At 41.2% G+C, this 18,082-nt stretch overlaps 1 protein-coding gene across 8 annotated transcripts in view; it reads left to right on the top strand.

The window, feature by feature from the left end:
- RIPOR2 (RHO family interacting cell polarization regulator 2) overlaps positions 1 to 18,082 on the top strand; it is a 227,245-nt gene that overhangs the window by 104,780 nt on the left and 104,383 nt on the right. Inside the window, exon 1 of one of the 8 annotated variants that reach the window (XM_079932731.1) lies at positions 10,236 to 10,630. The exons of 6 other annotated variants lie outside the window; for them this stretch is intronic. In XM_079932731.1, the coding sequence (XP_079788857.1) occupies positions 10,570 to 10,630 (61 nt within the window). In that variant the 5' untranslated portion in view covers positions 10,236 to 10,569. Of the gene's footprint in view, positions 1 to 10,235; positions 10,631 to 18,082 lie in introns of those variants that run through there. One more of the 8 variants, XM_079932727.1, reaches the window with a different exon arrangement.

Below are 18,082 nucleotides of genomic sequence, written 5' to 3'. Positions count from 1 at the left end.
ATGCTCTGTTTTCACTGATCCTCTTAATTGTGATTTACACTTCAAAACAAAACATTAAAGGAGGAAAGAGCCTGCAGAGAAACAAAGGAGGAATCATGATCTCTTCATCTATAACTCTCCATTTTCTCCATCCAAATAACTCAGTGCATTTAGGTCTTTCTGGGTGCCTGACAAAGCAGGTTTGAAGCTTATCTAAGATGAGCCAGGAACTTGGGAATCAGAGTTTAAGCATGTCAAGGGTTTATCCAGGGCCCAACTCTGCCCTGTAGTGTTCCTACAGCACCCAGAGCCGCATTTCTGAATTTCCAGGAGGGCTAAAATTTCAAATCAAGGAGCGTTCTTCCCCCAGAACCTAAAAAAAAAAAAAAAAAAAAAGCAGTCTGGAAGTATTTTCCTTCCAAAAGAAAAATGTTCTGCCCTTAGCTTCATGCTTTCCTTTTTTTTCTCTCCTCTCCCTCCTTCCCTCCCTCCCTCCCTTCCTTCCTTCCTTGAATGTGGTCTCTGAAAGACCTCTTTCCCCAGATTGTTTTTCTGTCCTCTGTATAGTCAGGAGTCACTGAGACATATCTATTAAAGAGAAGCCACACTGGGAAGAGTTTTCAAAAACATTTGGCCAAAATCAGAACATAGCAAGTCCCAAATTTCAACTCCTAACTTTCGTTGCTATCCTTGAGGAGAAGAAATTCTGAGGCTAAGAAGAAACCGGTCAAGAGATGAATGGGTCACAACCCACAAAGCTAGTACGTGTAAAGGGATGGAGCTGCCAGGCCTTCCCTCTGCAGATGCCCAGAGGCCATGGGCCCCAGCTTCCATGTGGGACACCGGATCATGGCCCCAGGTCCTACAGGGCCTGCTGCAGGCCTGCTGCACTCAACGCGGGATCTGTACCAGGGGTCTTTAACTGTCCAGTTTTTGAAGCCCAAAGTAAATTTTGGGAAACTATGTACCTTTGTATATCTAAAAATTTTTATTATAAGTTTTAAAATTTACAAAGGATGTAATTTATGTAATTTAGATGATCATTAACATATTGGACTTTTAAAAAAAGAATTTCTAGTTTAATATCATCAGTATCTTAGCTCAGTATAAGGCTATAAGTTAGGCAGGTAGGATAAATCGATATTCCAGAAGGACTCTTAACTAATGAAAATCTATCAGGAAACTGATGGTACATTTTATTAAGAATGTTAGATACATCCCAGAAGGTGCTGCTGTTCCAACCACACCACAAAGTTTGACTTCAGCCCAAGTTTGGGACAATTTCCCTTCTTATAATGTAATGTATTTTTATTACATTAAAATAATAATGTAATATTATTACATTATTAATAATGTAATATTATTTGAAACTCTTTTTTGATCATTCTATCACATTTCTCTGTCAGAAAAAAATATATGTATGCATATGGCTTTCTTTTTTTTATTGAGGTATAATTGACATACAATGTTAGATTAATTTCAGGTACATAACATAGTGATTTGACATTTATATACATTATGAGATGATCACCACGATGAGTCTAGTTACCATCTGTCACCATCTTAAGTTATTATGATATTATTGAGTATATTACATCCCCATGACTTATTTATTTGATAACTGGGAGTGTGTGCCTCTTAATCCCCTTCACCTATTTTGCCCATCCCCCAACTCCAGTTGCCCACCTCTGGCAACCACCAGTTTTTACCCTGTATCTATGAGTCTGTTTCTATTTTGTTTTGTTTGTTCATTTGTTTTGTTTTTCTAGATTCCACATATAAGTGAAATCATACAGTATTTGTCTTTCTCTGTCTGACATTTTGCTTAACATCATACCCTCTAGATTCGTCCATGTTGTTGATAAAGGACAAGATTTCATTCTTTTTTCATAGCTGAGTAGTATTCATTGTGTATATATACCACGTCTTCTTTATCCATTCATCCACTGATGGGCACTAAGGTTGTTCCCATATCTTGACTATTGTAAATAACACAGCCATGAACATGGGGGTACATATATCTTTTTGAGTGAGTGTTTTTTGTTTTCTTCAGACAATATCTTCTTGTTGATATTTTCCATCATGAGACATTCTTCTTCTCTTCTCCTTTAATTGTTTGAATACATTTTAAATAGATGATTTAAAGTCTTTGTCCCTAGTAAGTCTAACATCCGGGCTTCTTCAGGGACAGTTTCTATTGATTGGTTTTGTTTTGTTTTATGGGCCATACTTTCTTGTTTCTTTGCATGTCTCAATTTTTTGTTGAAAACTGGACAATTTATTTAATATTATATGGGAATTTTGGAAATCAGCTTCTCCCCCTTCCCTAGGGGTTTTTATTGTTGTTTAGTGACTTTTCCGAACTAGTTCTGTAAAGTCTGTATTCTTTGTCATTTGTGGACACTGAAATCTCTGCTTAGTTACTTAGCAGTCAGCTAACGTCAGACAGAGATTTCTTTAGATGCCTGGAAACAATAAGTCTTAGCTTTTGCCAAGTGACTCTGTATGTAAGCTGGGACACACCTTCAACACTCAGCTAGGCACTTTATAAGTTTGCCTTAACATTTACTTCCTGCTTCTGCAGAGCCTCAAGATTAGACAGAGGTGAGAGTTTATGGCCTTGCAGGTCTTTTCTAAGCATGTGCACAGCCTGGTCATGCGCACAGCCCTACACGTGTTTGGCCTTCTGGATCCCCAGGAATATGTCAGAGCTTTTCAAAGCTCCCTGTGGCCATCTGTTTCCTCAGCTTTTTTTTTTTTTTTTAAGAGTTTGGTTCACCTACTGTTTGCCCCCAATTCTTACCACTGCCCTAGGCAGCTTAGTTATTCACCAATTGCTTCTGATTGTTTTCAACAAGCAGGCCCAGGGAAGAGGCTCTTCACTCCAGGCAGCACTGAGTCAAGTTAAATAAAGACAGCCTTGTAAATGGGGTCTCCCAGGGAACCAAAAGGCAGGTCAAATTATGACAATTTTCTGGGAAAGGGGCTTTAAAGAAGCTCCAAACTCATTCTCTAACCACTCCAGTGACTACCAGTCTGCTGGTTTCACTATATTGTTCGCTCTTGGTTTTGAAGGCTACGACACAGCTGGGGAGGCAAGTCCATCCAGAGCTTTGGTCAGCCTGTCCTTCAGGCTTCCCCAGCACCTGTAGTAAGTGACCTTGAGTGTGGCTTCTACAGTTGAACGATACCCCTAAAATGGGGGAAGGTGAACAGGAAGACTTATGAAGCCTCTGGGAGAGCCGTAATCCCATGAGGTGGGTGTCTCCTCTTGTAATATGAAAACAGGAACACCATTAAAATCATGTTTCTTTAGAACACGGAAGTAACAAGACACCGTCAAGTAGAAGAATACAGGAAAGGTCAAAAGGAGAGAGGAGACACCACTCCACATGTCCTACCAACCTCCCAGGATCCACCTTGCTGGAATCCATCTTGGCTGAGCGGTTCCGCTCGCCACCAGAAAGGACCCTGAGTCAGAATGATTGGCCAGAGACAACCAGAAACTAATCCCATCACCATAAAACCCGAGACCGCAAGCCACGTGGCAGAGCAGTCCTCCTGGGTTCCCTTACCCACCTGCTCTCCACCCGGGTGCCCCTTGCAATAAAGTCTCTTGCTTTGTCAGCAAAAAAAAAAAAAAAAATCATGCTCCTTTAGTCTCAGCTCCTTGTCCATGGCATTCTGCAGTTAGATACATCTTATGTGCATTTTTACAGGCAAAGTTACCCAAAGATAAGCTTATTTCTGGCTCTGTGGTATTTTCACCTTCTTTTTCTTTCTTGATTCCAAACACTCCTCACAGTTTCAATTCCTCTCTCCTACTTTGTTCTCCTTTCTGTTTCTAATACCCCTAATTATTTCAGATTCTTCTCCCTGCTCTGAAGTTTTTGTATCTGAAAATTATGTATTTAGAAATACTTTCTGGAGGGAGTGGGAAATTCTCCAGGAATGGGTACAGAGAGAAGGTTGTGAAGCCCATCCTCTATTGAAATGAAAGCCCACATTGGATGATGACATTTCCCATCAGGGTGACTTCCTCCTCTAAACACTTCACAGGTGGTAATTTTTTTTCAAAACAGCAAACCATGCAGAAATGTTTAAAATTAATAAATAGCCAATCATTATAACAAATTCTCATACCACAAAATAATATCACCGTGTTGATTTTCACATGTTCAACACAACACAAGCACAGTCATTTATATATTTACTTAAATGTTTCCCACTGTGCCTGAAATATAGTAGGCATTCATTATCATTTTTCAAATAGATAGATGGATGGATGAATGAATGAATGAATGAGTAAATGAATGAACACAGGAATGGGCAAGTAAAGCTCCTCAAAGCAAGGACTAGACCGTGCATATCTGCATACCTGGTATAGCACAAGGTGGATACCAACTGTTCAGGGTATAAAAGCTTTGCCATGTTCCTGTGCTTTTGACCTTGGTGAGTTCTGTTGTTAAACTTAGCCCAGGTTATCACAAATCAGCCTTTTATTAAAATAGTTGGCTCACACTGGTTCATCCTTACTTTTGTTCTCTTCCTCAAATCCAAGAATTAGCTGTTTGCCTCAATCATTGACGTGCAAGGTCCTTTAGTTATTGTTCCAGACTCATCTCTCACTGCTTAGTCAAGACTACTCTCTATAACCTACACCCCCTTAACTCCACCTCACTGACTTACCTAGCTCTGAGCACTCAGTTTCCCTAGCTTTAGTCTTTCTTTTCTAGTATGGATTTGAAGAGGATCAGAATACGCCACCCCAAAATATGCCACATTGGCATTAGGATTATTTTTAGCTGAAGGCAATTCAGAAATAGCAGACACAGGGCATAAATTTCTCTTTGTAAAAGTGTTCCCCTCTCCTGTACCAGGAAGAGGAAAATGACTCTTTATCAACTGAAGGCCACTTTTATCACCAGAGGTGAGATGAGTCTGCATAACATATCTTTTTTTTTTTCTTTTTCTTTTAGAACAGCACCTATTTATTAACTCACAGTTCTGTAGGTTAGGCTTAACTGAGTACTCTGCTCTGGGTATCACAAGACTGAAAACAAAATGTCAGCTGGGCGGGGCTCTGGGGAAGAAGTTACTTCCGAGTTCGTTCAGATTGTTGGCAAAACTCAGCTCCTTGCAGCTGTAAGATTAAAGTGCCTGTTACCTTGTTAGCTGTCAGCTAGGGGGTCACTGTTTACTCCTAGAGGCTGCTCTTTGGTCCTTGCATGGGACCCCCTCCATCTTCAAGCTAGCAAAAGTGCATCAACTCCTTACACTTCAGTGTCTCTGTATAACATACCTTATTAAACAACCCTTATCTGTCATACATTTCTTAGTCTCCTTCCCCCAAGTCACTACCCCTAAGAGTCCAAACCTCCCCGCCTTGCTTTGTCTAGTCACTTCTCCACAACTTATCACTCTTTGTTAAAATAGTATATAGCCCCCAAGTCTAACCACTTCTTTGGGATTTTCACTTCTTTTCTGTGAAGCCCCCAGGCATTATACAAATGTTAATAAAATTTGTATGCCTCTTCTCCTGTTAATCTGTTTTTGTCAGTTTAGCTGTTATTTATATATTTTTTCATTTTGCCCATTTTTGTGATTTATATAAGTCAACTCATATTATTTATATTTTTATGAGACTTTCTTAGTCAACATGATGTTTCTGGAATGGATCCGTATGGATGCGTGCATCTATAGGTCATTCATTTCCCCCCTTAGCCAACATGTCATGCATATATGCCTTCTCTCTAAGGTGATTGTGAACTTTGGGAGCAAGGAACACATTTTCTATAATGCTGCTCTCAAGGCATTCTTAGTGGCATTTATGACTTGTTCTTTGAGATTCTTAGCTGTCTTTTAAAAATATCTAAATTGGAGGAGAAAAGACAGAGGAGAATGTCCAAAGGGTGATTGAGATTTTGTACCGAGCATGGTGGCTGCTCACTCTCCGCCCACATTGAGGCTTCAGCCCAAGAAGTGGCCCTAAACTGCCCTGTGAGAGATTTAATTTGGATAATTACAGTTGGGTATGTATGGCGTGCCATGTGCTCTGTCAGTTCCTTTACATGAATTATTCTTTGTAATCCTCAAAACAAGCCAAATGAGGAGATGTATTAGCTCGCTAGGGCTTCCGTAACAAAGCACCCCAAGCTGGGTGGCTTAAATAACCGAAATGTATTGTTTCATAGTTTTGGAGGCTAGAAGGCTGAGATGAAGGTGTCAGGAGGGTTGGTTCCTTCTGAAGAAGGTGAGGCAGAATCTGTTCCATAGCTTCTGGTGGTTTGCTGGCAATCTTTGGCATTCCTTGATTTCTAGATCTCTGCTTTCATCTTCACATGCTGTTCTCCCTGTGTGTGTGTCTGTGTCCAAATCTCCCCTTTTTATAAGGACAACTGGATTTTTAGGGGGCCTGTCCTATTCAAGTATGACTTCATCTTAACCGATTACATCTGCAATTATCCTATTTCCAAATAAGGTCACATTCTGAGGTACTGGGGGTTAGGACTTCAACGTATGGACTTTGGTTGTGGATGGCGGAGGGACACAATTCAGCCCTTAACAGGGAGATATTATTTTCTCCATTTGAAGATAAGGAGGTAGGCCTAGCGAGGTTATGTTCACTTGCTGAAGTGGAATGGCTAGGGACCTCAGGGTTACTACGGTAACCTGGTGGTTCTGGGGTGGGAGGAAATGGAGGCAGTGCAGGTCCCCAGGAGCCACGGGGATACTCTGGTGACCCAGATCATTGGCAGTCACTCCATAAAGCTGTTTAGATGAGAGGTAATGGGGTGAGCTTTAGAATTAGTGCAATCTGCCGCTCGCTAGCTATGTGCTCTTAGGAAAGTTATTTAAGCTCTCACCTTATTTAAGTCCCACCGCTTCAGCTGTAAAATGAGATAACACCCACCTTTTGCGGTTATGCAGATTAAAGGGCACAGGACAATGGGTGAGAAACGTAGTGATCATCAGAATTGATACCTAGCCTCTCATCCCAGCCACAACAAATGGAGCTCGGGTCTGCATGCAAATTTCCTACATTTGGGGCCATTTTTTTGTTTTGTTTTGTATATAGTAAAAAAAAAACACATAACATAGATTTACCCTCTTAACAATTTTTAAGTCCACATTTTAAGTCCACAATGTGCACATTGTTGTACAACAGATCTCTAGAACTTTTTCATCTTGCATGACTGAAACTCTATACCTATCGAAAAGCTTCCCATTTTCCTCTCCCCCCAGCCCCCAGCAGCCACCATTCTCCTTGCTGTTCTATGAATTTGACTACTTTAGATACATTACATAAGGGGATTCATACAGTATTGGTCTTTTTGTGATTGGCTTATTGCATTTAGCATGATGTCCTTAAGATTCATCCATATTATAGCATATAACAGGATTTCCTTCTTTTTTTAAGGCTGAATGATATTCCATTGTATCTATATGCCACATTTTCTTTATCCATTTGCTCACTGATGGACATTTAGATTCCTTTTACATCTTGACTATTGTGAATAATGCTGCAATGAACATGGCAGTGCAAGCATCAATTCAAGATCTTGCTTTCAAATTTTGGGGATGTATGTCCAGGAGTAGGCTTGCTGGGTCATATGGTAATTCTATTTTTAATTTTTTGAGGAACCCCCATACTATATTCCATAATGGCTTCACCAACCTCCAGTTCAGGCCCATTTAAATTAATTTAATTTAGATAATTAAGCACAACCCTTGACCAGAAAAGTCATTTGAGTGGGAATTGGGGTGGGAGATGGTGGTGGAAGGGTCAGAAAGGAGGGGAGCAAAGGCAATCTAGAGAAAGGCTTCAACACCAGCTGTCTGCCTCTCAGGGTATTTCTCAAGGGGGTAAGGTCACTACTGGCCTTTAGGGCTGGACACTAAATGCCTCTCGAGCCACTGTCCCATGCATTACAGGAAGGTTACCAAGACATTAAATGTCAGTCATACCCCCAGTCGTTGTGCAACCAAAAACACCATCTCCAAACTCTCCCCTACGGATGGTCTGAACCCTGCTTGAGAGCAATTGGAGGTTCCAACAGGCCCCAGGCTACATATTGTCTCTGGAAACCCCACGGCACCCAGTGCAGGGGTAAGCCCACTGCTGGTGCTCAAATAACCCTTCATGATTGACTGACTCTAGAATTCCTCTGTACACATCCGTTCTCACAGCTGGACTTCTCCAGCTCTATTTTCCATACTCTCCCCTGGGAGAAGCTGGTGTAATTTCAAGGATACGGTTAGGGGAGGAGGGGATAGTTCTTAGCTTGGAACGTAGCACCAGGAGTCTCTTCAAAAGCACTTAGGAATCCGAGATACCACTCCACACCTATTAGAATGGCCAAAATCCAGAACACCAAATGCTGGCAAGGATGTGGAGCAACAGGACCTTTCATTCATTAGTGGTGGGGATCCAAAATGATGCAGCCACCGTGGAAGACAATTTGACAGTTTCATACAAAACTTAACCTACTCTCACCATACAATCAAGTAATCGTGCTCCTTTTTATGCACTCAAAGGAGGTGAAAATTTATGTCCACACAAAAACCTGCACATGGTTGTTTATATCAACTTTATTCATAATTGCCCAAACTTGGAAGGAACCAAGATATCCTTCTGTAGGTGAATAGATAAACTGTGTTACATCCAGACAATGGAATGTTATTCAAAATTAAGAAGAAATGAGCTATCAAGCCCTGAAAAGACAAGGAGGAAACTTAAATGCATACTACTAAGTGAAAGAAGCCAATCTGAAAAGTCTACCTTGTATATGATTCCAACTATGACATTCTGGAACAGGCAGAACTATGGAGACAGTAAAAAATCAGTGGTTGGGACTTCCCTGGTGGTGCAGTGGTTAAGAATCTACCTGCCAGTGCAGGAGACACGGGTCTGAGCCCTGGTCCGGGAAGATCCCACATGCCGCAGAGCAGCTAAGCCCGTGCGCCACAACTACAAAGCCTGTGCTCTAGAGCCCGTGAGCCACAACTACTGAGCCCGTGTTCTGCAACAAGAGAAGCCACCGCAACGAGAAGCCCGCGCATCACAACAAAGAGTAGCCCCCGCTCACTGTAACTAGAGAAAGCCCGCACGCAGCAACGAAGAACCGAAGCAGCCAAAAATTAAATAAATAATAAATAAATAAATTTATTTTACAAAAAAGATCAGTGGCTGCCAGGGGTTGTGGTGGTGGGGGGATAAATAGGCAAAGCACAGAGGATTTTTAGGGCAGAGAAACTACTTTGTATGAAACTATAATGGTGGATACATGTCATTATCTGTTTGTCCAAGTCCATAGAATATACAACACCAAGAATGCACCTTGGACTAATGTCAACCTTGGATTCTGGGTGATAATAATGTATCAGTGTAGGTTCATCAGTTGTAAGAAATGTACCACTCTGGGGGTCGAGGTGTTGATAATGGGGGAGGCTATATGTGGGGGGGGCAGGGCGTTATGGGGAGCTTCTATTACTTCCTCTCTCAATTTTGCTGTGAACCTGAAACTGCTCTAAAAAACAAAGTCTATTAATATATGTACATATTTTTAAAACCCTACTCAATAAATAAGGTTGCCAGAAATAAACACCTTGGGCCAACAACTCCCTGCCATCATCTCCGTTTGCATTTTCCAAGCTTCTGACGCCTGAGACGTCTTATAACACAAAGTAGAGGGCTGGGAAACCCCAAGTGAGGTTGCAGTATCACTCAGAGATTTGTGTTTGAACCACCATACAGAATTTAGCACACTTTGGGTGTTTCAATATAGTGATGCCAACCACTGGTACTGACGTGACAGGTCAGTGGTTAGTCCTCCCTCTGGGAGGAACTGCCTTCTGAGTTACATTTTCTCCTTTCTGCTTTAGTGATAAGTCTGAAGTATCATACTGAGTCAGTATTATAAAATGGAAGTTGTTTGACCCAAACGATTTATCCATTTATTGACCATAGATTGAGTCAATAAGAGCCTAGATGTGCATTAAATCTGGTTTAAGTGTTGGAAATTTTCTAATCCTCAAATGCCAGGGGTTTGCAAAGAAAGAAAAATGCAACTATTACTGAGTGAAAGAAAAGCTCTGTCCCTCCAGATGCCTGCCTGGGTCTAGCATAGTGGCTTGCTTTCCTTTCAGATAAATTGTCATTGAAGCAAAACCAAGATAGGAGAAATGTGAACCCCCTCTCTTTCAACACTACCCATTGTGTTCAAATTCATAAGAAAGTTAAACGGCCGCCTTCCTCTTTAAGAAAATATGAAAGCTGTCGCTTTGAAATAGAATTCATTGCCCTCAGACTTTAAGCGCTATCTCTGTTCAGCTCCAACCGGATCTGCAGCCCCCTTCCAAAAAAAAAAAAAGAAAAAAATTCTTTCTTCTCAGTGGTGAAAATTACCCCACCTGGAATGCACTCTTCAAAAGGCTCACGAAGCCTGTTCATATGAATGAAGCTGCTTTCTCGAGGGCAGAGGCGGACGCTGCCCTCTCGGGGCGCTTAGCCAAGCTGGGAAAAGGAAGTCGCCTCCGAGGGCAGGGTAGCTGCTGAGGCCACTGCACACGCTGACTGCCGGCTCCAAGATGCAGTATCTAGACTCCGAGGAGCTCCCGATGGATGAAGAGGATGATGTTTTTTGTGAAGGTAAACACGTCATTCTGGCAGGAGCCTTTCTGATCTACTTTGCTTAGCTTTGACACTGTTGGAAACTGTGGCCCGGCTTGGGTAAGGGACTTGAGGACTTTGAAAGCATCCTGGATGGGCTGACACCCCAGAAGTACACTGCAGAACCCGGGACAAGGGAACTGAATGGTTCCTCCAAATAATTTTTTTTTTAAAGTCATGACCAAAGGTTTAGTTTAGGGTAGAAAATAGTACTAAAATTTCCCCTTGTCCCTCTTCTGTGCTCTCTTGTCTAACACCTTAAGGAAATAAGTCTGTCTCCGTGCTCAGCACACAGCAGGACTGCAGGGCAGCAGTTGGACAGATGGGCCGGGGATGGTGCCCCACAGTGCCATATTGCTTTGCTCTGCACTACCCACCTGTCCTTCTTTTCTCTCTCTGCCTTTGGGTCTTGCCCTCTCCACTCTTCCGTGGACTTATTTGGCACCCCAACCCTGTCTCAGTTGCCTTTCCCTTTTCCTCTTCTTCCAGGCTGGGAGGCAGCAGCCATGCTAGCTTCTGACATCAACTGCGCCGCTTAGGTTTCCCCAGGTAGACCAGTGTTGTGGGATTTGACTGTAAGGGTTGCAATTTGAAATGGCTAATCTTGTAATCTACAGATGCCTTGTAATCAAATGCTGCCTATGAGGTTGGGCTGTAGGCAAGAGCTTTTCAAGAATTTGGAACTGTCTAAAGAAGTGGTATTCTGGACTCGGGACCTCATAAACTTGTTGGTTTCCGCAAGAACCGTATCTGGTAGTTTTTAAAAAACTCTTATCAAGTAATTTTTTAAAGGAGCTCTAGTAAAATTTTTTGCAGTTACCCAAGTAGTACAAGTTCATTGAAGACAAATGAAAGAGTATAGCATACTAAGAATCCCTTGTAATCTAGTCATCTAGGAGGTTACCATTACTGATGTCTGTCTTCACATTACTTTTGTTGTAGCCTCAGAAATATTTAAAACCATAATTTGGGTTTTTATCACAATTTCAACCAGCTTAAAGAATGTCCCCCCAGCTTCCTTGCTGTTTGGCATGTTCTCAAGCTGTTGCTCTACTTGGGTGACAGGTAGAGCCACTGTGACTCGAAGTTTGATCTTAGGCTCCATTCCTCAGCTTTCACTTCTACTTAAAGATGTTTTCTCTGTGGGCTCACCCTGGTGGCGCAGTGGTTGAGAGTCCGCCTGCCGATGCAGGGGACACGGGTTCGTGCCCCGGTCCGGGAAGATCCCACATGCCGCGGAGTGGCTGGGCCCGTGAGCCATGGCCGCTGAGCCTGCGCGTCCGGAGCCTCTGCTCCGCAACGGGAGAGTCCACAACAGTGGGAGGCCCGCGTACCGCAAAAAAAAAAAAAAAAAAAAAAAAAAAAAGATGTTTTCTCTGTGTATACATACTTAGTTACTCCCTTCAGGAATTAGAACATGTTTACAACTAGGAAGATAAGCCTAAATGGGACAATTTGGTAATTATCTACCCAACCTCCAGAATGCCAGGCCACATTTCTTTCCCCCAAAGGGATTTTTCTCTTTTACCAATGGCTACTGTGCTAAAGAGCGCCACCTATAGACGGATAGGTGAGCGGCCCCACTCTGAGGGAAAGAATTAAGACCTCAGCAAAGCAGGGCTTGATGAGTAAGATCTCTCTCTTGAGCGTTCATGATTCTCAATGTGTATCAATGTGATTATTTCAACCTCAACAGCACGGTAAAGAGTCAAGCGGGGAGTCACACAAGATTCCGATTCAAATTCTCATTTTGCTTCATGTTACCTATGTGATTTAAGCAAAGTAATTGCTAAACTAAACCTCTGTTTCTTCGGTGGTGAGATGGGACAATAATACCTATTGGGTTGTACAGGGTATCTTCATAATAGATTCATAACATTTGTGTTGTACTTCACAGGTGATATGCTTTGTACTTTCCAGACTGATTATCTCATTTAACTTAATCTCTAAAGATTAGAGAGAGAATCCTTGCAAGTCCAACATCCAGCATATTTGTATTCAGTTTTCAGAGTCATGGATCATGTTTGCCTATTTATGTGAAAGCTTGTCCGGGTAGTTCCTTCTTTTTAAGTAAGCTCCCTGCAGGGTAATAGTCAAGAGCTTCCTCTCCAGACTTGCACTGCCTGGGCTTTGCCACTTAATTCACTCTATGACTTTGAGCTGGTTACTTAATCTCTCTCTCAGTTGACTCACTTATAAATGGAGTGCTAACTTCCTAGGATGGTGTGTGGATTAAATATTGTTACAGGGAAGGTGCTTAGAATAGTGCCTCAGACATGGTAAGCACTCAATAAATACTAATTCTGACTATGTGTTCACAAAAATGGGTTCTTAGAATAGGTTAGAAAGCAATGTATAAAAGGAATTCTGCACAGAGTTTTTTCACATGTCTGGTTAACCTAGTATATTCAGAATAGGACTTATTACAGAAAATCAGTTCATAAACCACTTTTCAGATGTATGCCTGGGTGGAAACAGCGCTGGACAAGGTGTCCGGAGCCTGGATTGTAGCCCTGCACCTGCTGTTATGTAGATGTAGGATCTTGGGCAAGTCACTTACTTAATCTTGCTGAGCCTCATTTTTTACCTAAAACAAGAGTGTTGATTACACAATCTCTCAGATCTCATTTGAAAAGCTCCAGCATTCTATTACTTCATCTTTTCTGCACAGTGGCATACATCTACCTAGAAGAGTTCAAGCTTGCTCTAGCTTTCCTCCATGCTCTAAGCTCACTTTAACATGCCTAAGAAAGCAGAAAGCTTTCGGTCCAGTGAGTTTCCTCTAACATAAAGGAAGGAAGATGCCTAGGAGCTTGTTACCAAGGTAACCATATTTCCTTGCAATGGCCACATTTTTAAAGGACCCTTTCCCCCTAAAGAAAAACAAATTTAGAATTTAGGTCCATTTGGTTAAAAGTATATATAATCCATTTAGATTTATGGACCACATAAAGATCTGGGAAGAAAAAACTGAGTCATGCTCGCAATATATTTTTTTAACTGCCTTTCTGAGATCCTGTTTGCTTCAGCTGTTGTTTTCTGTGGTTAAAGAAAATGTTAAAGTTCACGAAATTAAGAAGCATTGGTGTGTAACTTTGCTCTTGTTCTAGAGGAGCGTTCCATATGATTAGTGAGAGGGAGAGAGGAAGAGGGAGAGAGAGAAAAGCAGTCACCCACCTACCCCCCAGAAACCCTAATATTTTATTCCTCTTTCTCTCCCTCCCTCCCCCACCCCCACCTCAGGTTGGCTTTCCAAATATCACTATGTATTTATTTATTTTCATATCACCATGCCATTTAGAAAATGGTTACTATCCAGTAGACTTTATTCCTTCTTGGGGGAATGATTGGTTTGATTACCAAGCTATTGAAAAACCAGTAATTGGAATTAGAGGGCTTCTTTCCCATTGTTGTTTCAAACTTATCAAATTAAAGGGCTTTCATCTGTTTTGTCACTGTGCCTTCTTGACAGCCAGTCTGGTGTATGTTAGTAGAAATAGCTGGATGGATAATAATAGTAATGATAACTCTAACAATTATGATGGCGATAATAATAATAGAAAAAAAGTGTCACGCACAGTGGAGGCCCTTGGCCAGCTTTCAAGAACAGAACAGGATTCGTGTGTGGGAGGAAACAGTTCCCCAGGTGGTGGTCAGCCAGTAGGTTAGCAGTCAGAATTACTCCTTGGCACAAGTTAAAGTTGCAGTCCTTCTTTCCTTAGAACCACAAGCCCTCACTGCCTTTGTTTTCAGCAGTGCTCGGTAATCTGTGGTCAAGTGCAATGATTAGAATAATAAAACTGCACGAGTTCACGGTCATGTGTGCAAAGTATTTCTCAGGCTTATATAGTCCCTGGACACTTACATGTCTTTTAAAATCTTGCTTCTAGAAAGACCACAGGAAACTGCAAAGCTTTGCCAGACCTTCGAATGTTCTGGTACAATGCAGCATAGCATAAGAATACTTCTCCTGTCCTGGATTACAGTATCTAGGAAAGTTGTTTCAAACTCCCCAAAGGAGAAGAACTCTCCCAGATAGAGAGAAACTCAAAGGGAAGTCCACTCGACCATTAGCTACCTGTCGCTCTTAAAGAGACTGACAGATGCTTGAAAAAAAATGCCACACACTTTCGAACCAAAGCTCTCTCCTTTCCCCAAGCCAAGTAAGTTAGCATTTTTTTCCCTTTCGATGGGATCTTCAGCTCAGAGAGAGCAAAAAAACTGCAAAAGTTTTAACAAAAAGAGAATTGTAAGTATAGAATAGATACCCACTTTGTCTTTCTGTGTAAACTGCTTATGAAGCCAAGGTAGATTTTTTTTAATGGGTAAACAATTCTGCAACCTGTTGTAATCTGGCATGTTTTGATATTTACTGAATTACATTTGCCCTTTCCAAAATTAAAAGAAAGAAGGAAGAAGAGATTAAATTAAGATTATGTACAAAACCAATAAATCCTGAAAGTTCAGACTGGTTAAGTCCATACCCTCTATGGAAAAAGTGTTAAGAAAGAGAACATAAAAGTGTATGTGCCTTGGTTAGAGAGAGAGTTGGACCTTTTTGTTTGATTATGCCACATTGTATAGCACGTAGATATAAGAATTGTTATTTAGCTATGTCAGCCCTTTCTCAAAAACATCCATGTCTGGGGTTCTCAAGTGGACCCAAGTAATGGGATTGGAGACGGGACAGGAAGAGGCTGCCTTAGTTTCCTGGGTTAAAAAAAGTTGACCACTCTTTGCTTTCGCAGTTTGCCGAGATTGCTTGGGTCAATTTCCATTCCTGGAATCCTGGATAAACGTTTTGGTTGGAAGTTGTTTTCCCTACTTTATTTGTCACAGCGTCTGGAGCAGACACAGACCTCCCCACAATATTTCATGCCTGTGTGACCTATGCCTTGGATTACTGCAAAACATTCCCTTCCCATAGATGTCTAGGAAGCTTACTTTGGCTGGTGCCAAAGAGATGGTGTCATTTCAGGGGCACAAGCTAAAATAGCACATTGCACTAAAGCTATGCAGGCCGTCTTAGCCCCCCGTCCACCCCCCTGATTTATGGCCCCCAGTGACCTCAGGGTGACTTATTTAGATCAGGCCAAAGCCAAAAAGGGGCCCAGAATCACAAAGAAAGCATTTTAAATGCTTACTTAATATCTCTATAGGCAGCCAGTAAAGTCTTTTTAGGAATCGTATGAGATAGCCTTGAGTATATCTGCTACAGGACTTGAGTTGAAAACTACAAGTACATGCATACCCATTGTTTGTATGGGGGGAAAATAGTTAAAAAGAAAGGAAATGTGTAGTTGTTATGACCAAAGCAGTGAAATAAGTTGGGAGTATTGCCCTTGCTCTTTGATGGGAGTTACTTCACTTACTGAAGTCAACCTATTTATTAAAGAAATGTGATGCATCCCGTTACCTATACCTCACATGTTTTACTGTGCTTAGCAAGTGTAGGCTTATTCCACTTCTCATTTATTTTTGGATGGCTAAATTTTGTCTGTTGATTGTTTACCAAACGGCTGTGATGTTTAATGAAAATGTTTGCAATTCAGTTGGTTTCAGGAGAGATTTTAAAGAAGGAAAAGGTATTAGTTGAGTCAAGTTGAAATGACTGTTTCAAGTACCAGAAGGACAGAGAGGAAGAAAAAAAAAAATAGTGACTGGTCCTGTCAAGTAAAAATGGACGGAAGAAAATGAAACCACAATGCAGGGGCTGGTGGGATATTGAACGTTCATGTACTTCCTTGACAGTAAGTTCCAGGCTGGATGGAGGCTGGTTTCTGGGGCGCCTGAAATGTGGAGATGCCTGGCCGACTAGGAGGGTGATGATTCCATACCATGTGTGCACTGCAGAGTGAAGGGATTTGTCAAGAATCTGAAGTGTTCGATCCTTGTTGATAGACAAACCAGGTCGTTTGAGCTGAAAAACCACTTCACTTTGTGCTGTGTAGACGGAATGTATCTCATCACTCATCAAGAATTTCCCTTCAAGAAAAATGACAATTTACTTGATCACTTTTAGATATTTTTAAGAGAAAGATTTTGACATATACGCTGGGATAACAATCAAAAGGCAGGTATAATGTCCAGCTTCACTCCAGAGGCAAGTTAATGATAATTTATATTATCGTCATTCTTTCACGTGTGGACTTTCCATATCTTATGCTTTTTCATGCCTCAACTTGTTTAACAGAGGCTTCAGGCAGAAGACACTTGAAGATCAATGACGGATACAAGTAAAAAATTCTAGATGTTAAAATATAAAAGTGAGGAAAATGTGAACTTTTGGCAGGGTGAGGTGTCTATTTTCCCAACTGAGGGAGAGAGAAAACACTGTGTCAACCTTTGTAAAGATTGTCATTAATAGCTAACCTAGTAAACAGAGAAAAGATCTTGAGGGTATGTCATCTCTGCTGTATTAGGAGGTTTAACCCTAGGAAATAATTATTTCTAAATAAAATAAAGAGAACTAAAAACAAGTTGCTGCCCGGCTGGAAAGTGACGAGGTTATGGTGCCACCTTTTTACTGCAAGTCTTTCCTTCTTAGTCTTTGGATCACTGGGAGTTAAGAGTTTAAATGTTTATACTGTACAACTCAAGCAGCAACAGGGGGACACCGGCTGGTCTCTTCTCCCTCTTGACGTCATTCTAAACTGCCCATTCAGTGTAAGGAGTGATGAGCCGAGAACCAGGAAGAAAATAACTTGACTTTCAGATCATAAATTGAGTCAGCTGGTTGAGCAGTTGAAGATTTTTTTTTTCACTCTATGAATTGGCATTCAGGAAACTCTGACAGGGAGTAAATACGAAAACATGTTCTATGGTGGGATTTTCCTTCCTATTTATAACAGCCCGACGAACTGATAGAATGGCATTTGAAGAAGAGTGTGTCAAAGAATCTAATATGCAGATAGGATTCGTAGAAGGCACTTTTAACCACTTTCAGATAAATTATATGACTGAAATATTACGAAAAACAATCTCTGAAAAACAATCTCTTCTCCTTCAACTTCTGGTTTATATGTTCAGGGTTACCAAGGATGTCTTCGATGTGGGGCATGCCTCAGCCCACTATTAATCTCCATTAGCAGCTCTAAAGACTAAAAAATAAATTAGAATTTAGAGTCCAAATATAAAGCATGATAAAAAGCTTTTTCAGAAAACATTGCTATTTTGAATGATTTGAACTCTATAATCTGAGTAAAAAATCATATGCTTACGCTGCAAACAGTTTCCAGTGGAGGACAGACCCCTTTTCTGGCCATATTGCTGTACTAAGTACTTGGCATCCAAAAATTCTAGAGCCACCATGTTTGTAAATCTTTGATTTTTTTTTTTTTTTACCATTCAGACTTCCAAACTGAGGGAAGATAGCGTAGCTGAAAGAGCAAAATATTTGGACTCAAAAGACCTAATTCAACTTACTAGTAG

Source organism: Stenella coeruleoalba (assembly GCF_951394435.1).
Source record: "Stenella coeruleoalba genome assembly, chromosome: 10".
Taxonomy (NCBI): domain Eukaryota; kingdom Metazoa; phylum Chordata; class Mammalia; order Artiodactyla; family Delphinidae; genus Stenella; species Stenella coeruleoalba.
This window is presented reverse-complemented; position numbering and strand designations above follow the sequence as displayed.